Raw genomic sequence first — 27,751 nt, 5'->3', positions numbered from 1 at the left:
TGTTCTATGAAATATCCCCGAGCAATCGTGTGCTCCTTGTTGGCTTTCAACAGTGCTTTGGCCCTTAACCCTTGCCTCCCTTTCCCTTCTCTGGAGCAAGATGCTAAATCTGTTGTCTGAATGCTTAGGAAAAGAATTTATTGGGCGTTTTGTAGCAGAGAATAGTGGTATAATTCGGTTCAGAGCTTCAGAATAGAGGTGTATTGGCTTTAATGACGAGTGTGGAGTGTATCGAGAGCGCGTTGTGTCAGGGCAGCAGTAGTACTTGTACTGAATGGTGAACGTGTATTAATGTTAGCTTTAAATCCGATCACTCTGTAAATGGCAATAAACTGTTTGGAGTTGTCACTGCTGTCAAGGTACAGTCATGTCTTATTTTCCTTTTCTCGTATGAGTTGTCTTACAGTTTCTTGTTATACCTGTTCCTGAAACCAGTGAAGAGCTTGCAACGTTGGCTGTTCCTCCTCCCCCCATGGCATTGGCACAGTTACGAATCTGTATCGTCTCACCAGCCGCCAGCACGCACTCTTCTTAACTTGCTAAACAACTCCCCGCGTTGTCGTTTTGCTTTAAAAGAAGCTGAAAGCTTCTGGGCATAGATGGGATAGAAACCCAAGGACAGAAGCTAACGTGGGGTTGTAAGACCCAGGCCTCAGTATTGCTATAACTCGCTGTTTTTTTGTTTTTTTGTTTTGTTTTTAATGATGACCTTGTGTCACTGTAGGATCAGGATTTGTGTTGGGCTTGCCAAGAGTAACGTTCCTGAATCAGGACAGTGTTGGCTTGATGAAGGCTCTATCAGTGTCTTCACTGCTCTCTGAGCGCCTGCTTGGTTGCAGCTCTGAGTTTCTTGCCTGCATGGTCTCCTGCAACCTCCTCCCCTTCCCAGCACAGGCAGGACAGCAGCTCTGCTTTCTGGATGCAAATAGATTGTGTTTGGGTATGTATCCTGGAAATTGGTTGTCGTTTACTACAAAGTTATCAAGGGCATCACTGGTAAATGCAGGTGATAACTTGCCATTACTGCAGTTCTAAGTATTTTTGGTTCCATGGAACCGAAGTGGAGCCTTGAAGGCTGAATTTTAAGGCTAAAATAAAAGAAGGCTCCGCAAAGTGCACAAAAACAGCATCCAAATTTATCAGTTGCTGTAATAAGAGGGGAAATAACTTTTTTCTTCTTCCTATTATGAAAACAGAGCTGTGTTACCTTGTATCTTGTTGCATCCCTTCTATAAAGCATCAGGGTGGGGTCAGGAGGGAGGGACAGTGTTTAAGGAGTACTTCTTAATGAGGTGACACTGGGACTAATCCTAGTGCAATACAGAATGTGCTGTGAAGCTAATCTGTAACCAAGGTACGTTTGAGATATTCTGGAAGTAATCAGCAGGTCGTGGCTGCAGCACCCTTGGCTGGGCAGGGGTGTGCCTTCGGGCCGTGAGGTCCACCACCGCTGCTGAGCAGGCAGCAGAGCTGAGGGTCTCGCAGGGAAAGGTGGCCACGGGCTGGTGGAACGCTGAGTTTTGTTTGTTGTTCAGGTGTTAAACTGAGACTGTCTGTCTTTCCCACAGATTATTTCCAAAATTTAGCTTCCTTGGATTATTTGGGTCTTCCTTTGTGCTGTGTTGTCCATGCTTTTCGATGAGCTCGGTTCTTGTGCAGAAGCGAGGGAGAGCCTGCGTAAGTCTGAAACGTGGCTTGTAGGAGCTGCAGGCCCCGACATGCAGCTCTTATTAAAGCAAGCAGCTGCTCTGGACAAGATGGAGCTGTGCGTGCCGCGCTGAGGTGGCCTCCGAGAGCCCTGCCCCTCGCACCGAGGAGCGTGGCAGCGGCCTCCTCCATCCTCGTGCTGTCTGCTGCAGGAGGGTTAGGAGCGCTGAAGGACTGGGGTGTTTTGGAGCCCTGGAGTGATCCTGAGAGGCCCCTGGGATCCACCCTTCCCAGCTCGGCATGGGAAGCGGCGACGGGAACGCGCTTGCCCAGTGAGTCTGTTCAGCCGCCCTTTACCCGGGTGGAAGAAGAAAAATGCAAAATTATGAAATGTTCAAATACAGATTGTGCTTTCTGGACAGACCCTGGTGGGTAGAAACCTGTAATGCGTATTTATTGCTGTTTTATGGGTGAAAAGCGAGGCAGAGGTTAAAATGACAAAAGCTGTCTAATGGAGTACAGTCAGAATCTGGATCTCCTTAGTTCTGCAATTTAACTGTATCTGCTCCTTCCCCTCCCCTAGAAGTTGCGTGACAGGCAGCCTGACCCATGACTTCCTTCTGAACCGCTTGCAGCTTTCCTCTTCTGTTGCTTTGGAGTGGGAGAAGTTGAAATGCATGAACTCATTTTCTGTCCCAAAGCTCTGGAGCTCGGAGAACGTATAACTGGTTTGCCATCCAGGCCCATGATGCGAAATTGTCTTTAGAAAGTTAGGAGGAGGGGCTGAAGGTGCCTTACCTGAGTTTTGAATGTGCACTGGGATTTTTGTGCACATAGGGCTTTTAATGAATTGATGAAACCAACTTTGCTGTGGAAAGTGAGCCCTCTTGTCTTGGGTCTCCCTTCAGGCCTAAAGTTTTGGAGGACAAATTAAATGTCAGCAGTGTTTGGTATCACAAGACATCCATCTTTGAGATCTATATTGCTTGTTGGAGAGGAAACGGGGCTTTTGGAGAATTAGCTGGATAGTGGTTACCGGAGGTCGCCGCAGGTTGCATTTGTCTGAATGGGTTTACCGGGTTTCCGGAGCTCTTGCAGGTTTTCTGTAGCGCTTAGTGGGAGTATTTTGCGTCTTACTAGCGATCTGGAGCAGCTGGACTCTGAGTGATTGAAATTAGATCACTTAAATAGTGGTGACACTTAGAATAATTCTGCTCTTCCATCCGAGCCCTTCCTCCTCTTGCCTTTTTTACAGCCTGCTCTTGGCCAGGTCCCATTTCTGTGGTACAACATGAGCACGCTTGCTCCTTCCAGTGTGTAAGGAGGCCTGGAACGAAAATGCTGTAATCAGACGCTGAACTGCCTTTTCGTTGACTTGCTTCCAGTTCATTAGAGCAGATGTAGGATGTTGGCTAAACCTGAAGCCTGATTTAATATTCAGGAAGGAAGTTTCTTTCCATCACAAAAGGAACACCATCTCATTACAACTGTCGCGTTTTCTTTGGGATCATCTCCCATGGAGCTGAGATGCTGTTTTTTGGATGATGCAGGGTTGCTTAGAAGATGACTTTGGAAGGTGTCAGCATTGGCCCTTTGGAAATTTTGGGCTAAATTGTCTGAACAGTGTGCTTCTAAAATGAGTTGAGGTTTGAGAGTGAGGGGATAGCTAGTTACCTAACTGTGGGCAAAAGGAAATTATTTTTTCTTGGGTAAATGTAAGTTGAAATTATTGGATGCACTGGAGATCACACTGCCCCTCTAAAGAGCAGACTATGTAACCTGACTCCAACTCCCTCTGAAATGTCCAAAAATTTCACTAGTTTCCACCTGTTGCAGAAGAATCATAACCCTGCATTAATTGAGACTGCCACTAATTCAGCAAATAGCGTTTGTCAGAACCTTGTCCCATGTCAAAATAAGCTGTCAGCTCCTGCGTCCACTTCAGTGCCTCTTTGCTGAGGAAGAAAAGACATCTTTGCTGACGAGGGAGAGCAAAGGCAACCTACTGCCCAGCCACATCACCTGGCCTGGGCCGGTTGTCGGACTCGGATGCCGCTTGTCCTGCAGACTCCTGCAGTGCGAGGATGAACCGTAGCCTGGGGAGATGCTGCTCAGTCTTTGGTTTGTTCCCTTCTCTGCAGTTCAGAGCCCCTGCAAAGGCTTTACATCCCCTTATTTTGAAACCAGGTGGATGCTTAGTCATGTCATCAGTGTCGTGCTGGCAAAACCAGTTGTAGGAAGAGTGAAAAGAAACCTCTGGTCGCTCTGTTGCCTCATTTGCAGGTGATAGGGGGTTGCTGGTTCGGTGTTTCTACAGGAGGTGTGCTTGACACCGTATCCTGAGTTTGCACCCAGGAAAGGAGTCCCCGAGGAAGCCGGCGGTGCATTGCCTGTGTGTCTCGTGGGCAGCGTGGTAGACACCAGTTGTGCGAATCCGGCTGTGGGCAGGGTTGGGCCGGTGTGCCTGGCATCTTCACAAGTGCTAACTTTCCATAAAAATAGGGCAGAGATCCCCCGTCACCCAGTGCAGCCCACCTCAGTATTTACAGTGTAAACCTGACGTCAGGTCCTCTTGTAGAGCAGCTTTTCAGAAATGTAGAAAAATGCCCTGTTAATGTAAGCATGCGTCTGCCCTCAAGGAGGTTCTGAAGATTGCAGAAAACCAGTTGTTTGTCATCTTTAGCTATGATAGCTGTTGAAATAATGCAGCAAGGGTCCTGAGAGATACCTAAATAATGTGGTGTGATAAGCGGCATGGCTGTACATCAAGGAGAATGACTGAAAAAAGGGCCTGAAATCTAGAGCCTTGGTAAGTACGACTTGTTGGATTTGTTAAGGAGGGCTTAAAGCCCAGTTGGATGGAAAGATGAGATCAACGAATGCACTTCGTTAAAACGGAGGCTTTCTTGGCACCCCCTCTCCCTCCCTCCTCCCCCTTTCCAAGACAGAAAGAATCCAAGAGCCATCGTATTTGGGTACGAACACTGTACCCCGTTGGGTTATTTCTGAGAAAGGTTTGCGCTGAAGCTCTGGTTTTGCTCCACCGGCTCATCTTCTCCTGGTTTACTCCTTCTAGGAACAAAGTGTTCTATAATGATATATCCTGTAAGCAAAACTCTGGTCAGTTTTAATCAATTTGAAGAGTGTTAGTAAGAGTGGTGCTCAGGAAAGTCCTCTGAGATGTATGGACTGGCCTCTTGCTGAGAAATGTTAATAGGGTAATTACTGTATTATGTTTAACCAGGAAGAGGCAGTTCAACATGGTAGGTATTTGGAGAAAACTTACTCATCTTTTTTCACTGGAAAACTTAGTATCATGGATTTACAGGAAATCTCCCAAAAGCAGCCAATGCAATAAATGTTTATCAAAGAAAGGTGCAACATTGAACAGGGCTGATTTGTGAATCTGCAGGAGCTCCAGGTAACTCTTGGTTAGAAGCAGGTGAATGAAGTCATTTAGAAAATGCCCCTTTTTTCCCTGCGTGTATAAAGTTGACTTCGTTAGCCTATTCTGAGGTCTGTGTGTTAGCAGATCGTTAGAGGAATAGAAAGTATGTTCAGTCAAACTCTGGCCTGCTGAAAAAATCAGAAGAAAAACTGAGCTCCCTGTAGTTGCAGAACTGAAACTGTTAAGCAGAGCTCAGCTCTTCAGACACCGGTAACCAATAATTTAATCTGCATACATCATTGATAATGAGAGAAGCTTTTCATTGCGTGGTTACGTGTTCCAATCTAAATTATATTACACATGGAGAGGGGGTCAGTTTTACTTTTCTGTAGCTCACCTAAAATTGGCTTTGTCCCTCAAATTTCTAAAGGATGAGTGTTTGTCACCCTGAAACCAACCCCGAACTATGTTCCAAAAGTACAGTCTACAGTCGATGCAGAGTGTGTGCTTGGTTGCTGTCGCTGGTCCGGTGCCTCCAGGAGTTTAGTGCAGCCTCTCGGAGATGCCGACCCCGGTCCGCCCGGGACTGCCCGTTTCCCAGAGCGCTGGGTGCGTCCCCGGAGGGTGGTCAAGGAAAGCGCGCGCCGGGGGCCGGGCAGCACCCCCGCCGGTTTTGCATGTTGCCCTGGCGTGGCTGCGGGACTGCAGGCGGTTGGCGGATTTCTCAAGTTTAAAAAGGGGAGGGGAAGCAAAAAAGGGGAAGTGCACGCGTCTGCGATGATCTGAATAAAACACAACTACGGTTTTAACTATCCCAACGGGACGCTTGATCCACGTTAGCGTGGTGATTACTTCTAACGGGGTTTTCTGAGTCTTTGTCTTTTGGGGGCATCTTCAGCTATTACGGGAGGATTTTTTTCTTTTTATCTTAACTTTAAGTTCACCTCAGCCTCTTCCATCTCTTTTTAAAAACGGACGGCCGTAAGAAGAGAGGCGATGAAGCCTGACCCGGTACGCTGGCCCTTCAGAAGGCTATAAAAGGTAGCGAGTTCAGGCTGGGATCCTGACCCCGGCACAGCCGGTGACATCTTAAATAGATGGCATGAAAGTGCTCCCGGCTGGCAGACGACCTGTGTGTGCTCACTGCTGCTCGCTTGTGCTCGTTTCTCAGCTTGGACTCTTTAGACGAGTTACGGGGGAATGTGAGCGGCGCGTGTGGGGTTTCGGGAGTTGCGGCTAGGCAGGAAAGTGCCCAGAGTGCGAGCGCAGGGCACGGGGGTGAGCTGGAGCTGCTGGAGCGCCTCGCGTTGCCGCCGGCTCCTCCAGCTCCGGTCTCCCGGGCTCCTCTGTTCTGCGCTATGACGTCACCGCGTCGCCATGGTTAGGTGACGTCATATAACTGCCGGCTTCTGGCAGTTTTGGTCAGTGCGAATCGCCACGGCCTGCTCGGTGGTGGTCGGGCAGTGGTGGCTCGTGCCGGCCGAGGGTGATCCCTCTCCTTCAGCGAGCGCCTTTTCCTTCCGTGCCGTCCGCGCGGACGCCGTTGCCTCTAACGGGCTTTGGCACTGGTGAGTGTGGGGAAATTTCACGTCCGTCTCGTCGACGCGTGCTGTTGCCTTGGTGCTTCAGATAGCTTAGCTCTGATAGCACCCTTTAAAATATTACCGAGGTTTAGCTTGGGTGGAGGGGATCGGGGTGGGGGGTTAAATGCCTCATCCCCGGGGTTGTGTGGATGCCTGGTGATAGCGTTGGTGCGGGGACCCTCGGGAGCAGGTCCCGTGTTCGATGCCTCGCCGCAGCCGGGGCGCTCGGCCGGTCTGGAGGACGTGGTTCTCCTGCACAGCCTCTCCGCTTGGGTTCGGGTTGCGTTTTGGAAACAGCTTTACTGCTCTGTTGGTACTTGGCTGCTTGTGATCAAGACAAAACATTTTTCCTGACTGATCCTCGATTTTTGCCGGTGGTTCTCCCATCCCTTCCGTGGGATGGTTGCTATGTCTCAAGGGGGTGGAAAGGTGGTGGGAAACGGGCAGGTAAAGCCGCTGGTTTGGAGTCCCGCTCGCTCCCGGGAGCTGCTGCAGGTGTTGCCGGCGCGTTGGCTGCTGCTGCTGCTGTTGCTGGGTTCCCACTTCTGCGTGTGCCGCTTGTGGAGTTTGATACAAGCACCAGGGAAAGCTGTTGGGAGCACAGGCGGTTTTATCCTCTTGCCTTCTTTGAATAGTTGAATCCGATACAACCACGATGCCGGCTGGCAGGTTCTTAGGGAGAACGACTCCCCTTCCCCAGTATCGTCCATCGCCGACTTCACGCTTTTGGCCAACATGACAGTCTGCTTTATAACTAGCCGCAGAGCCTTTGTGCTTGGGAAATGTGGAGCTGGAGACGGGAGGAATGAGAACGACGTCGTACCAAAACCTACTTTCTTCGTTGCACTGTGACCCCCGTCCCGGGAAGCGAGCGGAGCTGCCCCGGGAGCTCGCGGGGCTTAGCGCTCCCGTCCCCTCGGCGGCCTCCAGCCTTCGGCCGCCCCCGTCCCCCGGCTGCCTCTGGGGCTTGGCCGGGCCGGCCCGGGCCGTTTGCAGCGGCGCGCGGCCGCCAGACAGCCGTTTGCGCCGGCGGGGCCATGTGGCACGTCACGTGCGCCGGTGCTGTTGCTGCCGGGGTCCTCGCCCATCTGTTCCCGGCTCTTTCTGGGTTATCAGGCGCCGGTCCAAGTCCTCGCAGGCAGCCGGCTTCGTGGCCAGCGATTACGAGCGCTAACCTTCCTGGCAGGGCCCGGCGCGGCTTTGCTTTTATGCAGATTAGCCATGTGCTTCTCGCTTCAAGGCGTTGCGCAGGAAAAGCCGTTTCCTGCGCTGGGCTCCCGGTGGGCGGCTCCGGGCCGGGGCCTGCGCGCGGCGGCGGCGCTCCGAGAGGGATTACGGCGCGCTGCCCCCCCTCCCCATCCCACCTCCGCGGCTACGTCACCACAACACAACCGCACGCGCTCTCATACTGTTGGTGTCATTCATTCGGTGCCAAGATTGCTTTAAAAAATTCCCTTGGCCCCAGTTCAAACAGGAGTACAGCTGGGATGTGTTAGATTTTAGGCAGTCTGCCCTCAATTTGAGATGAGTTATAAATAGCAGTGCCGACTTCCTTAACTACCACTCTCCGAGGTAAAATGCAGGTTAATTACTGTGGGAATCAATTAGGGCTTCTCTCGGTTAAACAGCCAGCAATGCTTTTTATTATTTTTTATCACCAAAAACGGACAGCAAATCTGCTCGGGAAAAGATTTCAGATCCAAGGTGAGAGCCCGGTGCCGTTTTTTTTTTTTCTTCTTCTTCTTTTTGGCCTTTATTTTCTTGGGAGGCCGAGGGAGCCGGTCGTGGCCAATACCCAGGTTTGCCAATAATTGAGTGATGCTGATCTGAGACTGGAGATTTCAGTAAAGCGCTCCCCTTCCTTTTCTTCCTTTGCCTTTTCTGGCCCAATAAAACACAAATATGTAAGAAGAAAATCGGGGGGGTGGGAATGACGCCGCGCTCTGCGGCCGCGGAGGGCTGGGCTCCTCGGCTCTCGCGCCCAACGTGGGATTTGCCTCTTCTCTTTGCTCCTTTTCCTGCCGGGAAGGAAGTCTCCCCTCTAACCGCGCTGCTCTTGGAAGAGGTGAATTTTCCTTTGACTAGACAAAATTAGAAAAAATTGGATGTGGAATCCTCTTGTCTGCTTAGGCTTTTAGGGAAGCCGTGCCCGTTCGCTTGCGGAGCCCAAGTCCCGGCTGCCGGTTGGTTTGTTTCTCCGCTTGGGGCGATTTTTGCAGTTTTGAGGCTGCCTCAGCCCGGTCGCGCAGCCAGAAAGCTGGCGTTATTTTTGAAGAATAGCTGTTTTTCACGGTGCTGTTTCGTTTCAGAGGTCTGACATATTTTACATTACACATATTGATTTGGAGCATTGCTTTGAGTTGGGCAATTTAAGCTTGCTCCGGGCTTGACGTTACAAGTTCTCTGCCTAGGAATATCTTAAATTTTATTGAAAGCTCAGCGTTTTCTCCGGTCGCTTTCGTTACGCGCCGTACCAGCGCCTTTGGTTTCGGAAGTTAGGCCGGTGGCAGAACTATGTTTTGCCAGGTTTGGGTACTTAGCGGTGTTATAAAACAGCAAAGATTCTGCGAGGGAAGGGAGAATAGAAGCAATTTGTGTGAATGCAAGGAGGTGTAAGCAGGGGGTCTGGACTTCAGTGATCAAGGAGCAACACTTTCTCTCAATTATGTCTCTCTGTGGCAGGGCCTTGGCTTTTGAAGTGTAATCACAGTAATCTACTCCTGCGGTTTCCTATTGAAAGGATTTCCCATGTATCAGTCCGGAGAAGCAGCTCCAGCCTTTTGCAGTCAGGGTTTGGTATTTCCTTATTTATCCTGAAGTGTTCGCGCAAGCCAACAGGCTTCGCTTCCTCTTGGCTTTCCCGTCTCGCGTTCCGTCGGCGTACGGAGGAGCCGGACGCCGGCCCCGCTCCCCCCAAGGCCTTCACGGGAGCGCTCCGATCGATCGGCACTTCGCTGCATTTCAGCTTCGACTGCTCTTTTCCTGAAGCATGTGCAGTTAAATTACCTAAAAGGGTTGAGATGGCAGGTCGGAGCAGGCTTGCTGATGGCGTGCTCTTTAAGCCAGGGCGACGCTGCTCCGACTAGGGCAGCTAAAGCCCAGCCAGCGAAAGATGTGTGGTTTTAATGGGAGATTTCCAAGGAAGACAGCGTGTTGCGGTATTTCGGGTGTCTGCGGCGGCCCCAGGGAGCGTGAGCTAGCCCGTCGGTTTGCAAAGTGTCAGGAACTTGCATACGAAATTGTCCCTTTAATGGAAAATAATTGGCACTGAGTTTTCTTTTGTTTATGGATTTTTGTTTAAAAGGCTGCAGTTGAGCGTGCTGCTCTCCCCGTTTGTTTTTAGCACCCTCTGGGCGCTGGGCCCTCGTGGAAGAGCGGCGGGTTTTGGAAGCGTGTCGTGCGTACTCCTACGCTGAGCCATCGAGGAGGCGACGTGGTCACGTCCTGGAAATACACTTTTTTGTGTTTGCGTTGGGTTTTTTTTCTCCCTTCATGGCTGCATAAACGGTTCCAAATGTTTCTTCGAGTTTTTTTTTAACAGCTTCCTGTAGGAGTCATGGCAAGAGTGGATCTTCACCTTGTTTCTCTCCTTCCTGAAGATATGGTTAGCTTTGTGGGTGACCACAGACAAGCAAATCTGTGCAGAGGAGGCAGCATGTGCTGTGTGCGTATTTAAAAAAAAAGAAAAGAAAAAGAAAAAATACTCCTCAGACAGGGATGCATTTGAACGCTGCCCTCCCGTAGCGTGCTGCGAGGATGAGGTAACAGCCAGGGGAAAGCCAGTAACGAGCGGAAAAGATGCTGAAATGTTTACTCAGTAACCAAAAGTTGCGTTTGATGGGGAGGAGAAAAGAGGGGCGGGTGTGAAGTAGGGGCGAGGTCGAAGGTCCTGGTGGTGCTGTTTTTGCATACCAAAGAAGATAAAGTGGGGAGGAAAAAGATTTCGTAATCTAGAGTGATACCCACAAGGCAACACTCAGGAAGCATTAGGGACAATTGCTTGGACAATTGTCAACAAATTTGCATCCGTTAGGGTGTATTACAGCTCCACATGGATGCTCCCATTCAGGAGGTAGTTGCTGTAGCTCCGAGGATTCAGACTACAGCAGTCGAAGACCTTTTTTTCCATCCCCCTGAGTGAAGCTCCCCTTCGGAGGCCCTCGAAGCCCCGCACGGATGCGGGTGACGTTGGTGCGGGTTTTGCTGTTCGGGAGCACCGTGGGCTAGGGCTTTTCCACGCTTCCTTCTCCGAGTTACGGCAGCCGAAATCCGTGTTACTCTTCAGCAGTAGCATCTACGATAGCTTTAACATAAAACATGAACTGTAACTTTTGCAAAACTGTGTTAGTATCGGTGTGCACTAAAGGCACAGATGAGCATGGCAGGACATCTCTAAATCTGTTTGTCTTGATGGAGAGCATCAAGTTGGTAAAGCATGCGTGGTGGTCTGTGAACGGCTTCTGCAAGATGGCACATACCGTTTGCAGGGCTGTCCAGGGCTGAACTGAAGTGGAGGAGGACACTCGGGTCTGGTTCTTACTTGATTTGTGCCGTCGTGGTGCAAATTTGTCCAAGACAACCTGATTTCGGCTAAGCGGGTAGCCCCCCCGTTCACCAAAAATCGGGGTGCTTCTCCTGCCATTTCCACTATTTGAAACCCCCTCCATGCCCCCAGCTCCTGTTGCCCCATACGCGTACTGCTAGCTCGCTGCTGTGGCCCCGCTCGCTCCTGCTTGGCGGGAGCGCGGTGCTGGCAGGCGAGGAGCAGCAGACAGCTGGTCAAACAAATGGTCGCAGGGGCTGCGTGTTGGGGCTCCAGGCCGTGCTGGCTGTTGGGGCAGGGTTTTCTGAAGTGCAGCATACTGCATGAACCCTCTCCTAGGAGGGCAGATTCTGCAGGTGTGTTCCAGTCTCTGGGATTTTTGGGGTTTCCAGCTTTGCTCCATGTTGGCTTGTGCAGGCCTGCAGTGCCACTCCTCAAGCACCTGATCGCAGCAAGAGAGGGTGGATCTGTGCAAATACCACCCTAGGGCTAGTTGCAGGAAGGAATGGTGTAATAGGGAGTCCATTGTCATGGTGATCTGGTGGAAGACTTCTAATTAGTGTTAGGTAGGTCGTCAGGAGATGAGTGAACAGTTCTTAGTCTGAATGGTGGAGGTTAAAGACTGGGCCTGGGATTCATTTAGAGGTTACTATGCTAAAAACAGCCTGATGACAGTCCTTGCTTTAGTCCTTGCTTTAGTGCAGGAATAGTACCGCCTGGGTAGAGGAGACACATTCAGAGACTGTGCTTTGAGGTTTGTAGTATTTTCAGGAAATTTGATTGACTGTCCTTATGTCTTGGCTCCAGGCAGAGGGAGTGCAGGCTAGGAAGTCTTAGTAAAGTTGCATTTGTTCACTTGTCTCATGATGTCTGCTCTAAAACTCAGGGACTTGACTTTCAAGGATGAATAATTTTTTTTCACGCATCCAAAGAAATTCGATTTAGAAACCTTTGTTCTACAAAAGGCAGCAGACACAAAGCACACACAAAAAGTGGGCAAAATGGAACTGCAGTCTTACCGTGAGCACTGGTGTGAACATTGGTAGGACTGCCCAATGTTAGTACATCAGTATGGATTAACTCAAATGTGTAAGTGTGAATTAACTGCCCGTAGTGTTTTGGGAGACCTTGTTGTACGCGCAAGAAGCAGTTTCTTGTGAATATTTAAATTTTCATCCTAAACTTACCTTGTTGTGGAATATCTGGACATTAAACTACTCCCTGCTATGGAGAAAAGTCACTTCTACTGATAACGTAGCTTTCTTAATGATCTTCCCTCTAATTTGCTGCCTCAGGCCACAGGGCTGATGTCAGCATCAAATGACCTCTTCACACTGGGTTTGTTCTTTGCACGGTATCTGTGGATTTGAAAGGGCAGCAGGAGTGGTGCTGTACTTCAGAACATAACGTGGGTTTCAGCGCTCACAGAGGCAGACTAGCTCTCATTCTCCGCACCTCCTGGTGAAGTTTTCTTCTGGGGTGGTTTGGAAGTTGCGAACAGTTCCTGTATGCAGCTGGATGTACATCATGTGTCACAACTTGCTTTGCAGCCTTCAAGCCCAATGGATCAGATGGGGAAGATGAGGCCTCAGCCGTATGGAGGAAACAACCCATACACACAGCAGCAGGGACCTCAGGCGGGGCCGCAGCAAGGACATGGCTATCCAGGACAGCCATATGGGCCGCAGACTCCCCAGAGATATCCCATGGGAATGCAAAGCAGGACGCAGAGTACAATGGGCAGCATCTCATATGCACAGCAGGTAGAGCACCCAAGCTTCTTGCCTCTGTCGTCTCCATTTACAGCAGGGGCAAGCAGAAGAGCACCAAAATGCTGTGTGTTCTGAAGGCACCACCTTCAACTGGGTCAGAAACAGTTATTTGGGTGGAAGGGCATTTCTTTAGGCTACGTGTTGCACCACAGCTGGATCTAGGTGTGATGTACAGGGACCTGTGAAATCCTTGCTTCCAAGAGAGGCAACAGCAGAGCAATGAGTCAGAAACAAGGGAAAATAAAGATCTAGTGGGCTAAGATCCACTCTCTACTATGTTCTGTTAAAGTCACAGAGGTTCCTTAGAGTAGGAGTGACTTCCAGGTCAGTCTTGGCTCACTGCTTGATCCAAGTGGCTCCTGCGGGACTTTTGCAGGACTGAAAAGGCTGCCTTTTTTTTGGAGCAAGCCTGCATTCCTTTTGATGTTGCTTTTGTTGAAGGATGGTCAGATAGGGATCCCTAAGAACTTAGCGGTGGTTTGTTACTGCCAAGGAAGATGTCATACACAAGTGACTTCTGCTGTTGTCTGGGAGGTTTCCTTATCTAGTGGCATTTCCAGTACCTCCCCAGTTAACTGCTCTGCACAGGTCCCCAAATTGTTTCTTCTTGAGCGTAATCTCATTTTTTGTGTGTGTAAAATACCTTTTCAACTGGTACAATTCTACCCTCTTCTGCAGATTCCTCCTTACGGACAGCAGGGCCCCAGTGCATATGGGCAGCAAAGCCAGACTCCGTATTACAACCAGCAAAGCCCTCATCCCCAGCAGCAGCAGCCTGCGTACTCCCAGCAGCCTCCATCCCAGACCCCTCACTCTCAGCCTTCTTATCAGCAGCAGCAACAGCCTCAGTCTCAACCTCCGCAGCTGCAGACATCCCAGCCTGCCTATTCGCAGCAGCAGTCCCAGCCGCCCCATCAGCAGTCCCCGACTCCGTATCCTCAACAGCAGTCCACAGCCCAGCAGCATCCACAGAGTCAGCCTCCCTACTCCCAGCAGCAGTCGCAGTCGCCCTACCAGCAGCAGCAGCAAACTCCGCAGACGGCTTCCTCGGCTCTGTCTCAGCAGTCATCTTCATACCCTCCATCGCAGCCGCAGCAGCAGCAGTCTGCGTACTCCCAGCAACGCTTCCCCCCTCCTCAGGTAGGCAGTCTGCTTCGTTTCCTTGCGTAAGTGGTTTTTAAGAAAGTTGGGCAAATCCTTTTCTTTGCCTGTTTGAGTAGATTGGACTGCACGTCAACATGCTGACTGCAATGATCACGATAATAAATGTGCTGCCTTCTCTGGTGTGTCTAGATCTGTATCTCTGAGCTGTTTGGTGGTAACAGGCTGAGCTGCGTTAATACTGCAGGTTTGAAGGCTAGTGCCGCGTAAATGCTGCTGATGGGCCATGCCAGGCTAAAGGATTTCATACTGGAGCAGTTTTCAAACTGCGGTCTGTGGAATATCTCCAGGTGGTCTACAGAGCTACTCAGTTTAGCACAATAGCAGAGCACTTCTGAGTCTTCAGAAAAACCTATTTCCTGGTGCTTTTGTGTCTCAGCCCCAGACTTCGGGAGGCGTATTGATCGCCCAGAGGAAACGAGCATGGGAAAGCTCCTCGAGTTCCTTGCTGCTTGGGTGGAGTTTTTCCACATACGTTTACAGATGGCAGCAAAAATGGAACAGGAGCCAAAAAGAGACAGTTAGTTTGCAGAGTGACGCAGAGATGATGACGGGAGAGTTTGCTCTTAAATGTAAAACCTGGCTTTAGGGAGGAGAAATAAAGTAGTGTGCCTGTGGAATGAAAGATACAATCATGAGGCAGTTTTTTCTTTTAAATTGCATTTATTTTCAGCAAGCCTTAGTAATAGTTATACAAAAAGCTAACTAGAAGCCTTTCAGCAAACATTGCATCGCATCAGAGGTAGCTTCCCAAAAGTTGGAAGATTTTTCCCTTTAATCGCCTTGCATTGTTTGTGTAATGAAGTACTTCACTGCTATTGTAAGATGTTAGAAGACCAAGAAGCGAAGTGGGCAGTCTCCCAAGACAGGCTCTGCTCTTCGGGTTCTGTAATAAGGGAAAGCCAGAGAATTACTGTTTTGTCGTGTTTTAGACTTCCAGTCCTGACGGTCTCTATAGCAGTCCGGCAGCATTTGTCCTCCTGCAGAGCAGTAGGCGTGCTGACTTGAACTCTTTACTGTCTTATTTCCTGTTTTGGGCAAATGTCACCAAGGGTACATAATTCTTCCACAATGTGAGAATATACCAGACCGGTTTCGGCAGAGCCTTTATTTTATTGCCATTTGTATGTTGTTTTTGCTGTCGCTTGATTTTTCAGGAGTTATCTCAAGACTCATTTGGGTCCCAGGCATCATCTGCTCCCTCACTGGCTTCCAGTAAAGGGCAAGAAGATATGAACTTGAATCTTCAGTCCAGACCTTCTAGCCTGCCGGTGAGTGGCGAGCTGATCTAGAAGTGAACGGGGCGAGGGCAATCAGAAGCACAGCAGGATAAATTAGCACTGGTAGTATTCCGCATGGAGATGGGAATGATGGAGGCTGCCTGTGCTTTTTACTAAGTCATTAGCTTCTGGCTTCCCACTGGAGATTAAATGTAATTTACAAAAGTAATGGATCCGAGAGTAAAGTTTAACCCTAAAAACTCTGGTCTGCATGTTCTAGATAAAAGGTTTCTTGAGCTTTCTGTTTGCAGTGTCTGAAGTACCTGATTGCTGCTCGAGTAGGCCCTGACCTTCAGGGGAAGGTGTCTCGTTTTTATTTTATTTTATTGTTCATTTAGCCCACTGTTTTTCTGGTGGTTAGCAGCCCGGTAGAGCTGTTGCCTTTCTGTGTCAGTGGATCCTTATACTGCCAGTTTAAGCTGCTTTGGTCCAATTGGGCTGAATGGCTGGTGAAAAAGACAAGTTTATTAGTACCTGGAGTGAGGAAGATCAGGCACAGATAGTTCCTTCCCCTGCAGATGGAGAATTAATTTTTTTTCCATTAGTGTTCTAAATCTGCTTGCTGTATGTACAGTGAACGGTTGGGTATCAGATTAGTACCTAGTGTTCCAGCAGTTTTTGGACTAGAATAGTTAAACTTCAGGTTAAAACTTCATCAAGAAAATTGAGGAGAAGGATTAAAAGTTTAGGTTAGTTTGCCCAAGTTGGTCTGTGCCTCTGGCTTGGAAGAACAGTTTGAGTTGCTGAATTTCTGAATCTGCTGGTTATTGTCACTTGTACCTAGTAGGAGGTGAGTGAGTCTTTTTTTTTTTTTTTTTTTTTTGCCACTAACTAAATCTCTCTGTAAGCAGCACTTGGATTGGTAAAAGGAGAGTGAGCTGTGTATATCGCGGAGTTATTTTTGCCTTCAGGAGTGGTAACAGGTCTGTTGCGAGCCCCTTGAAATAATTCCTTTGGGTTGTGGGTACAGATTGTCACCCAAAATACATAGCGATTCTAGTTTTGACTCCCTAATGGGAGTAGTTGTGGGTTGTTTCTTTTTTTCTTTCTTTTTTTTTTTTCTCCTTTTGGACCCTGATTACAAAGATTTAATTTGTTCTGAGGCCTGGGGGAAAATCCTTTTAAATAGCATGTTTCTTTCCACTCTGCCTCTCCACAAGTTCTTCCATGTGACCCATCTTCTGGCAAAGAATGTAGGAAAAGTGAAGCCACTGAAGTAATTGAAGAAATTGCTGCAGCTCCGAACGGTGGGAAGTCCTGTTTAGTGGCATTGTTGATACTGCCTCCGTGAGTCCTACCAATCAGCGCCCTCTGACTCAGATTATAGGAATTAGTTGCTCTGCTTAGCAGAAGTGGCTCCGTCTCAGCACCAAGTGGGAGTTTATTTTATACCTTGTGGTTAGATGCATTTGGCCCTTTTCAGGTTTGCCTTTTCCAAATAGCTTAAGAAAACATACCCATCTCTCCTGGAAGAGTGGAGGAACCTAGAAAGGAGGGAATTTGATCATGTTTAAGAGTTTTAAATGTTAACCCGTCCCCCAGTTTCTGATCAGGCACGTGGGAGGTTTTCTGGAGAGAAATCCAGGGCGCAAAGAAATTGGTCCAGCTTTTGGAATTGGCTGGCTGTAAGGTTTGTTTTGTGTTTTAAACTGATGTTTATAGTCATCTTGACTTTCTGACTCTATCACTAAATAATTTGCATTTAAGAAGTCAGTGAGTCTTTAGCTTACCCATGCCTGGTGTACTCTTGGGCCTTCTCTTCCTAGGTAAGCAAAAGCTAAAAAAAGGAGACGTCCTCCTGCACAAAAACTCACCCTTATTGTCGTAAGTCTTGCAGATTTCTTTGTCCCCCAGGTAGGTAGGACAGGATTAGCACCTCTGGTTGTAAAGTGGGAAGTGCATCAGGCAGTGATGCTGGGGAATGGTTTAGAGAGAGGAGCCCTGTGGCAGCCACCCCCTTGTTTCAGTGATCAGCCCTCCAGTTTGGATGGGGGCTGCTTAGAAGCAGAAGCACTACGTGGAAGGGTGTTACTGGTTTCTTTTAATCCTCCTTATATTGCTCATTCTATCTGTTTTAGAAAGTTTTAGCCTACTCGGGAGAATTCCTAGATCTCTGTTTTGCCATATATATGATTTACAGAAGCATAGTTAGTTTGTGGGCTTTTAATTTTTTTTGTTGAGTTCTGAGTTCTTTTCCAAGGCTCAGCAGGCACTGTGGGATAGCTCACTGGGTATCTTGGAATCCAGGCAAATCATACCATGCATCATCTTTAATTAAACATAGTTCAGCTCTAGTAGGAATAGAGAATTTCAGCTGTTAGGCCCTTAACTTAGGAAATGTTATATTTGTGTACCTAGAACCGTCACGATAGTCTTTGGCTGCTACACGTTTAATGTTGTGCTTCAGTATTAATGTTGGAATTTTTGGCAATAAAGGGGGAAATATTTTTTCAGCAGATCCTATCACCGTTTCAGGAGATGGTAATCCCCAAGAGATGCAAGTGTGAGTATGGTAACGTCGATAGGAGTTGAGCAACTTGACAGCTCTTGTTGGCTCTGTTAGGATCTGCCTGAGAAGTGTCATGTTGATCTTTCTGGGTGGGGGTCTTTAAGTTATCTCTCCAGTAATGTTTTTTGTGTCCCTAACTAAACTTCCTCCTGACAATGTTCCCATATGCAGACTTTCTAACAGCAGAAGAGTCAAACGACTGATTTCTCTAATGCTGTATGTACTCATCTGTAAGCAGCAAAATGTCTGGTCTTCCATTTCTGCTTGTGTTACTAGGCTTTTCTAGCTTAAATATTCTCTGATTTGCTGTTCCCTTTCTGAAGATTATACGTACAGTATTGGGGGAGAATGCTGCCACTAACTTGAATTCGCTGATGCCTTTTAAAGGGTAATGCATCTGTGTGAATGTCCTGGCTGGCACTCTTTTCCCGTAGTTGGCTGGGTGAGGAATTTCTCTGAAGAATTCTCTGCTTCCCTAGGGAGTTGCTGTCAGGATTGCAGCTAAACTAAGATTGCTATTGTGTATGGGAGAAGTGAAGTGTAGTCTTTTGTGCCTGGGTGTAATAGCTGAGTGGTAATCCTTGGTATAAATCTCTTTCTCCCAGGAGAATCCCGAGTCTCATCTCTTCAGCAAAGGATTCTTCCTGGCAAGTCGTATCCAGTTTATTTGGAGTCTCTAGCTTTTGAGGCTTGGATTCTGAGCCTGTAGGACTCAAATATTTTCAGCTATTAATTTTTGTTTAGACTTGAGAGATGCTGGTAGCAAGTAGAGGGATGCAAATAGGGTGTTAGGACATCCAGTTAGGTTTGGATTGCGAATCAGTTCTGTTGCAAAGATCACTGGAGTTCTGGGTTTGTCGGGAGGGATTTTGTCTCTCGTTAGCGAACATCCAGCAGGTCGTTATGTTGCCCCAGTCCTTGTCTTTTGGGTTGCCTAGAAGGAGTCGAGCACCAGTTCCTTGCGCCTCTGAAGCGGGGATGTGGAGGAGAGCATAGCGAGAGTGGTTGCCATCCTAAGCTGTTTATAACTTTCCAAGCACAGAAGTTGGTAACTGTGGTGTCAGGACTTACTGATCGGCCCCAAAAGCTGTTTATAAAGCAAAACTGATGTGCTGCCAGTATTTACTGGCTGTATGTGCTTTCCACTGGATCTTCCAGGATTTCTTCAGTGAAGTTTTTCTCTCTGTTGAAACCGAAACTTTTGTGAGAAGCACTGTTTTCAGCAGTGCTTTGATGGGAAAGGTCATCCGTGGGATGAGGCCTCTGGTCAAACCAAGAGGAGAGATATTGTCAGGGTTTTGGAGGTACTGAAATATGGCAAGGATGCATTTGAGTAAGTGCATGATGAGGCAAAATGAAGCAACTCGTACAGATGTTTCAGAATCTCCATCCCAGAATGTCCTTTTTTGTTAGGGTACTGTGTCAGCTGAGGGAGAAACCCCGTCCCTTTCCCGGGCAATATAGTTTCATCTTGATGGGGAATGGGAATTATTTTAATCTCAATACTTTGCACCATTACAAAACTGTTTTATTTTCGTTCAGCTGTGCTTCGCTTGTTTGTTCATCACCGACTTCTGGTCTGAAAAGCATCTTACTCATGAATGGCAGAAAGGAGTATGATTATAAACAGATTTCTGATCTGCATTTAACTTCTGAACGTGCATCCTGGTCTTGGATCCTTGCAAGATGGATTTGACAAAATTAGGGCTTGGAGGTGGAGGAGAATGAGGCTACTGGTTTCTCACTGGGGTGGAAGGAGCCCTTCTGTGCGTATGCCCTCCCTCCCCAGCAGCTCTGGGGGGTTCATTTGTTTGATTACTTTTTCCTTCCTTAAGTAGTCTTTGAATTTGGGCACTTTGGAGGTGCTCAGGGAAGCACCAGCTGGATTTGCCAGTCCTGCCAGATCGTCACTTCAACTGGTGCTCTGTAGATCCTTGAAGTGGAATAAAGTTGAGCTCCGTCAGCTGCATCCCCTGACCTGGAAATAATCAATACAACAGGCTGAAATGCAGCTAAAAACTGTCTCAAAGCTGCTGTGGATGGAGAGGGAGGCGCAGCCCAGGAAATGAATGTTTTCTTAAAAATTCTTTGCGCTCCATATCGGTCATTTTGGTGATTTCTCTTGGGGAAAGGGAAAGCAAAGTTTTACAGGAGAATGTGGGTGTCACTTCAGTCTCTTTCTGGACGCGGCCTGCTGCTTCTGCTTGGTTTGTATTTGGCCTTCTGAGCTTGTCTTATTGCTTGCTTTAGGAGAGGAATTGGCGATGTGTGCGTTTCGGAGCGGTTTAGTCGTGCGCCGTGGTGCCTGGGCACCGCAGCGATGCGCGGGCAGAGGCGGTAGCACCCGGCGGCATCGCCCCGAGGTGCGCGACACCCAGGGCTCTGGAGTGTGAGAGATGGGTGCATCCCACTTTACGCTGATATAAAAGGTCTCTCTCCGAGTTATGGTGATATTAAGAGTTAAAAATGGTTTTCCCTGACCAAAGCTTGTAAGTCTCAGTGTGTGACTGTGACTATTATTTTTATGTGGTTTCTAGGGAAGGCCATGCCTTTTCTTTTTTGGTTTTAACTTTGCTGGTAGCCTCCGCAGCCGCCAGCAAGGCTCCCCCAGCCCCCCGGTGCCGTGCCGGGGGCAGGCGGCGTGCGCGACCCGCTTGGCGGGGGCCGCTCCGCTATTTGTCCATGTGGCAATTCCTCTCCTCCCACCCCTTCCTCCGGGCTCGGCGCTGAGCTCATCGGAGCCGGTGCGCGGGGAGGAAATTCCCCACCCCCGGGGCGGCGCGGTGTGCAGGCCGGGCTCGGGCCTCGGTGGGGCCGCGGGTGCCGCCGGCGGCTGCGCCGCGCTCGCTGCGGGCCTCGCTTCCTGTTTCTATTCCGGGCGCCGCTCCGCTTCCCGCCTCCCGCCGATCCCCCGAGCCTTCCCTCCGCTCGGGAGCGACTTCGGCGGCCGGCTCGGCCGGGATGCGATGCCGAAAGCCGGGCGCCGGCCTTCCCCGCTGCCGCCCGGCCCGAGGGCCCGCTCGATGACGAGGCGGGCCGGGGCCCGAGCCGGAAATCGCTGCCGGCTGAGCCGTTGCGATCTTGGATCCCGGACAATAGTCTGGGCTCAGTCACGCGCATCCCCTGAACTGATGCCGCCGGGAAGTCCGTAGCCGTTAGTTTGCACCGTGACGGGGGGAGCGGGCGCCTCGCGGGGCCGCCCGGTGCCCCGTAACGACCCTCCCGGGCAGCTCGGCGCGCTCGGGCGGGGAAATGGGGTTTTCACTTCCTTTTTGCTGCTGAGCTGGTGACGCCGGAGGCCCGTTGCAGCGCGCGGGAGCCTCCGTGGCCCCATTGCAAGTGCTAATGTCACCCCCCACCCTTTCCACCCACCAAACTGAACCCCGCCGGAGCCCCCCTGAGAGGGAGAAGGGATGGGGGCTGACCTTGGCTGATGTTTGGCGTCCTGAGCGGTAATTGGAGGAGGAGTTGGGTTATTTATTTATTTATTTTTAATTGAGCCTTAACCGGGAAAGTAGCATCTTTGCTCACCTCTCCTCGTGCACGCTCGCTGCTCTGAGCTGCCGCGAGAGGAGAATCCCCTCGACTTTTTAAGCGCATCCTCGGCCCCATCCAGGCCAGCGGTACCCGAGCGCGGTACGTTGCGTAGGACAGATGCGCGTGAAAGCAGCTTCTCTAGAGAGCCCCGGCTGGCCGCGTCCGAGGGCTCGGCGGCCGCCTCTCCGGCCGATGGAGCTTTCGGGATGGGGCTGCCGGCTTTCAACGGGCTCCTCGGCAGCCCGTTCTCGCGAGAGCTGCCATGCTCATTGGGCTTGCAGATACCTGCTGCCTTTAGAAAGCTTGTTCTCTCCTAAAGTCGCTTTCTTCCTTATGCTTTGTTAAAAATTAACTGTCACTGTCTTAATTGATTCAAAGAGGCTGGTAATAACAGCAAAAGCTGAGTCGTCTTAAAACCCAAAGTACTGGCTTTAACAGGTGCCTTTAATTTTTTTTAACTATTTTAAACTCCTGCCTTTGCTGCATTTCTTTGCCCACCCAAACTCATGTGGTTGGCATGGTGGCGTAATCACATGCTGAGATGACTAAATGCTTTGTAGTCTAAATTGAACACATCAGAGATTGGAGAGTGCCTTGCAGAGGCAGCACTGCTGCGGGATTGGAATATCCTTACGGCTGGCAAGAAGCGGGGAGCTTCCTCCTGCCTCTGCCGCGATTTAGCTTTGCGTGCGATCTGGGGTTTGTCTTCAGGCTGCAGCAGAAGAACACTTAAAAAACAAAAACCTCTGGGAAGAAACCCCAAAGCTCTTTAAATAAACAGGTTGTGGTCTGTCATCTGTGACCCATACTCGTTTCTCACTTGCACTTTCCTTCCCAAGGCCTGGTGTCGGACCAGCCTGTCTGATTGATGTGGTCAGCATGTAGGTCTCGCCCTCAGCCACCCCAAACACCTTCCAAAAAATCACCGTCGCTGAGAGCATCCCTCGCCGCTGTTGAGACAGTGCTGCTCGTTGTGCCTGGGGTCACGCACGCTGCTTTCCTGCAACTTTTTTAAGGGATCGGTGTAACTATTGAAACTTCAGTTTTTATCCTCTTGTTTTTTGCTGCTGCTGCTAGGTGGCATTAACGTTAGCCAAAGTGTCACTAGGCTAGCGAGCAAAACCAAGCGTTCCCCCGTTACTTTGAATACTTTGTGCTGTATTAACGCTCAGATAAACCTGGGAACACTTTCAGAAGCTGAGCCAGCTCTCGAAGGGTTAAAAGGAAGCTACTTCTGGAGAGTTTTGCTGCTGTATTTCCTGGGGTCCTGCAGAGGAGCTGAGCACCCGGGCACCCGTGATGGGAACGCCGGCCTTCCACGCGGTGGGTTTCCCTTCGGCGACATCTTGCTCTGTGGATGAATCATGTTATTCCTTCCCTACTTCGTGCTGCAACTACAGCTTTTGCATCTCTCCCCTCCGAAGGCAGAGCGAGAATATGAAAATTGTTAGTCTGCTCAGTGTTCGGAGGGGGAGGAAAGGCCCCTTTTTTCTTTTTTAATTTTATTTGGAGGGGAAGAGAAGGAGGGGTGGCACGGAGTAGGAGCAGTAGATGTGATTAAAGCTCCTGCCGAGCAGATCTGTGGGAGTGGAGTATCGACCTCTGAAAAATCAATGGCTGCTGCAGTAGCAGTGCTGGCTGTTTTGCAAGGGCTCCCATTGCAGGAATGTAGTAAAGCCAGCAGCGCTTCCGTCTACCTTCCTTCCTTTTTATTTTGTACCTGCTTTCTGCCAAACGGCCAGACTCACCTAGATTTACTGGGGCGGATTAGAACGGCAGCTTATTTTTGCAATCAGAGTAAAATTTCTTGTGTGACACCGAGCCCCTCCTCCTGCCAGCCTCCTTTCCAAATGCTCTTTTTCCTGCAGTGCAGCTACAGCCAGCAGCTTCTACCAGTTTGTCTAAAGCCAGCCTGGAAGAATGAGCTTTTCAGCCTCTTTTCTGAGCGAGGAAACTGTACAAATCTCTCTTGCACGTTCTAGTCCCCATCTTAGGTTTGTAATTGTCAGCACTGATGCCCGAGAGGAGCTTAAACTCCTCATAAGGGAAGGGAACATGGACTCCATCTAGCAGAGACTAAAGCCTTGATAGTGTTACCTTACCGTTGTTTGTTTTAGTGGGCTGATGTTTTTTCCGTGAAGTAGTAAAAGCCTGTTACTTACTCCTGCAAGCAAGCTTTAAAATAAAGGAAGTAAGTGACATGTAATAGGACTTGAACATTTTTACACATCCTTGGTTTTGCAACCTGGATCTTAGGTTCGTCCCCAGAAGAGCTCGGTGCAGAACATAAGCGTCTAGTTTGTAGTTGCTCACATGTGGTCCTTGCTCACATCAGAGGCTGCATTTCCACGGACATATTTGAGGGGCAAAACCAGTGCTTTTGTTACATAATTAAAGGTCTTCGTTCCTTCTGGTCACTGATCTTTGTCCTGTTTTGAAGGGTATATAAGGGAAGAGGCCAGGCTGTGAACCTGAGGCTTTCACGAAGGCTTGGGAGAGGTGCCCTGTGCAGACTCAGGCTACTACGGCAGTGATTTTTCCTTCTAAGCATTCCCTGTTACTTATGCCAGGAGAAAGTTATCTTCTCCTGTTAAACTAAAATAAACTTTTTCCACACTTAGGAGAGTAAGATATAAGAGCTGCAGCAGTGGCAAGGAAAGCTGTACGTGGTCAAGAGGACACCAGCTTGTATTGCTAGACTTGGCTAGTGTTTCATTAGTTTTTAGTCATCTTGGGTAGCTTGGGAATGTGGTTGAGCATGCTTCCTGCACATGTATAAACCCAAACTAAATAACAGGTAAACTTACAGCTCAAAAATACGTATTTTTGGTTTCTACCCCACTGCCCCTGCCCAGGTGTGTCAGGGTACAGAGCAGACAGGAGCAAAGCGTTTGTTACCAGGATCTTTGAGTTCACTTTAAATTCCAGAAATATTCTAGGTTGAGAGAGGTTTTATTGGAGAGGGAGTCTGCACTCATCCTTCCTCCTCCCCTTTCTCTTGCCCAGCCTGTACGCACACGGAGAACGATGGTCAGGAGGTGGTTTTGGTGCTGTACAGAGTGGTCCATCCACCCAGTCGTGGAAGAGTGGAGCGAGCCGAATGGTGGCTCTCCCTGGGGCAGCTTGTGTATTTTTGGGGTAGGAAGGACTTCTAGGAATGTGCTGTGGCTATGGAATAGTTCTGTTCCTTCTCGTGGCACCGGTAGGTCTTTACGTTCCTGCCGAGGACGCTCAGCTAGCCGGCAGCTTCCTAACAAGTGCCGAGAGCCCGTGTTCGGTGGGGTTCATGTCCGTGATGGTTTGTGCTGATGGTCCATGAAACGCGGTGGTGAAATCACGCCGGGGGTCGCCCAGGGCTGTGGGAGCGTGGGCCCTTGTCAGGGTGTCCCCTCCGTAAGCTGGACTTGGTGCCTTTTCAGCTCTGAGACTGAAAAACACAGTTCTGGTCGGATTTTTATCTAGTCTCAGGTTCTGTAATTGAGTGGCGCTTTTATTATGGGATGGGAGACCCGTTAAAGCGAAAGGATAGGAAGTCTCTTCAGTTTGCCGGTAAGACAAAACTTTGGAGATAGTAGATTATAACTCCTAGAAGAAAATTAAGCTACAGTAGGCAGTGAATTAATACTTAAGATCCCCAACTCTAGATTTTGTTGGGGAAGCAATCCCAAGGGGACGCGTGGTGCGGAGAAAGGTGGTGGGGGCCTCGGGGGAGTCAGGCCCCTGTCCAGACCCTTCTGTCAGTTGTGGAAACCTCAAGCCAACTTTGCAAGGTGGCTCTGTGCACCTGCAAGCTGGGAAGTGAGTCTTTAGGTCTCGAGTGAGCGGAGCATTGAGGTCCCCAGGCCGCTTTGTGTGATGAGACGCGGTGCTTTGTGAAGCAGAAGATGCAGGATTCGGTTGTGTCTGGCTGTGAAGGAGGAACCCGTCTCTGCAGCTCCCCAGGACAGCGGGGGGATCCTGGCTTGCCAGTCAGCTGCGTAGTTTTTGTGATAGTGTAGATTGAGGTATTTTGGGTGTGGAAATGAAGGGGAAGGAAAGGATGAGCTTGTGATTTTCAAGTGTTGATAGTTCTTGAATGAGTGGAAAAGCAACTGCAGAGAAAATGAAATTGTAATAGAAAGTCGGTATTGCAATTAGTCAGAGGCAATGAGGAGGCTTTTTCCCTTTCAGAAAGAGTCGAGGAAGAAGTTTAGCCGTTGTTCTCTGGGTTTGCTCGTGAGCGTCTGTGGAAACAACTGCCTTGACGGAGTTTCTAAGCTCCGGCACGTGCTCATCTCCAGCTCATAGTTTCCTTGAGTGCTATCTAGTGATCCGATGGTGCCGCCGACCATCGCGGCCCGACCGCGCTCCTTCCCTCTTCCCCCGCACTTTCCGCGCGCGGGTCATGCCGGGGCTTGCAGCCCTTTCCCCGCGGCAGCCGAGCTCCCGGCCCCCTCGGCTGGGTCCCGGCTCGTGCGGTTTCAGGCATGGTTTTGTTGTGGTGCGGGAAGGAGGCGTTAGCTGCTGAGTCCTTGTTTGTCGGCAGCGCTGACGAACCCATGCTGGCACCGGCGCGGCTTGGGCAACCAGTCGCAGCTGGAACGGTTATCGTTTCAGGGTCCCTGTGGGCTTCTGCTATCAGGTCACATCCCAAAATAGCACTGGGCAGTATTTCAAGTGAAGAAACTCAGGCTTTGGGGCTGCAGCCAGCCTGGAGTGTGAGATTCTGTGTGAAATAGTTGGAATCCCTCCAGCGTTTTTGATCTGCATGGCAGATGAGCAATAAAATGCATAAAAAACACATTGGAAACACGTGAGGAAATTCTCCAGACCCTGACGTTTCCTTCAAGTTGGCAGAGTTACTGCTGTTGAGGCTCACCTCCTGTCTCGGCTCGACGGGCTGCGCTCGAGGAGGAGGGAAGGGGAGAGCCCTCCTCGTGCTGCTGCGTCTTCCCGGGTCTCCTGGTGCTCCGTGGGCCAGGACAAACCTCGCTGGCCCTCTCCGCCGTGCGCTTGATCCATAAACCACCAAAGGCAGTGAGGCTCTGTTATTCCAACAGGTTTATTTTTATTTTTTTTATTTTTCCCCCAAGACTTCTCTGCTATAGCTGTCCTTAAAGCAGTCCGTAAAAAGCAGATTTCCCTCCCCCCCAGTTTGTTGTGCGCTTCAGTCAATGGGATATCAGAGTTTGAGAGTGTCCTTTAGGTCTGGTTACAAAAACCACTCTGTGCCTTGATTGTTGGCATCCCGAGAAAATACCTTGATAGGAGGAAAACAGCTCCTTGCTGATGAGCTGCTTGCGCTTTGCCGTTCCAGTCCCTGCTTCTCTCCTTCCCCTCGCAGAAATTGCACTTTCTGAGAAATTTACGGTATTGCAGAATACAAAGCTGAATAACAAACTTAGAAACTTTCTGCTGGGCTGGTGGAGCCTTTCTTTGCTGGGGAATGGCTGCGTTGTTGGGATCCGTAAAACTTGACAAAGCTTTAGAGATGGAGGTGGCTTCATGGGTTACGTGATTTGTATGGTATTGTCCTGTTTCGGTTCCTACGCATTGCCCTAACATCCAAGAAGGGTTTACATGTAATTCATTTTTAACGTCTTCAAACTGACTGAGGGTCTGATCCAAAGCCTTGAAGCTGGGAGGCCTATTTCTCCTGTATGTGAGGTCCACGGCGGTATGCTAACAATGCAGAGGGCCCTCGCTTGCGTGTCTAAAGCAACCCTGTATTAACCCGCCTAATTAAAACTGAATGTTTTTAAATGACTTGCAGTACTTAGGTTAAGCTTTGATGCATAGGCCAGGTCGAAGGCATCAACTTTAAAGATTTTTATCTAGTTACTTAGGAGTTAATATTCAAACGGTTTTTAACACTGCTTCATTTCCCGCGTTGCAGATACAGTCATTGCCTGGCATTACCAAGCTGTATACACTTACTCTGCCCAGTTCACGTAGGAATATTGCTTGTATCGTGCAGAAGACAGTGACCTCCTCAGATCCTGCAGGCAAACCTTTTACCTCTTGGTGGTCAGAAGCACATCCCTTTTGGTCCTGATAACAGAAGCAAGCTTTGACACTTCACCTTGCACACTAGCCCTCTGCCTGTCCTTTCATGCCATTATTCTGCCTCACGTGTCCATTTATAGTGTGTTTCTCTACTGAGCCTAAAGTTGCTCATCTAGGTAGCTCCCTGCTCTGCCCCTCTGGCATAAAGGTTTAACAACTCTGAAACGCTGTCCTTCGTTCTCCGACACAGGTCTGACAAAGCCAGTGATGGTGGAGGGTTTTACAGCTGCAAAGGGGTTTTGGCCTCCAACTTCATTTCTGTCAGAATGAAAATGGAGTGTTTGGA

The 27,751-nt window shown here is 49.4% G+C and overlaps 1 protein-coding gene across 2 annotated transcripts in view; it reads left to right on the top strand.

Annotated features, from left to right (window-relative positions):
* Positions 1-27,751, top strand: part of ARID1A (AT-rich interaction domain 1A) — a 63,349-nt gene that overhangs the window by 11,571 nt on the left and 24,027 nt on the right. For both annotated transcript variants that reach the window (XM_064525022.1, XM_064525021.1), the window contains exons 2-4: positions 12,712-12,924; positions 13,612-14,073; positions 15,252-15,365. In XM_064525022.1, the coding sequence (XP_064381092.1) occupies positions 12,712-12,924; positions 13,612-14,073; positions 15,252-15,365 (789 nt within the window). The remainder of the gene's footprint in view (positions 1-12,711; positions 12,925-13,611; positions 14,074-15,251; positions 15,366-27,751) is intronic.

The sequence above is a fragment of the Dromaius novaehollandiae genome, chromosome 23 (assembly GCF_036370855.1).
Source record: "Dromaius novaehollandiae isolate bDroNov1 chromosome 23, bDroNov1.hap1, whole genome shotgun sequence".
Taxonomy (NCBI): Eukaryota; Metazoa; Chordata; class Aves; order Casuariiformes; family Dromaiidae; genus Dromaius; species Dromaius novaehollandiae.
This window is presented reverse-complemented; position numbering and strand designations above follow the sequence as displayed.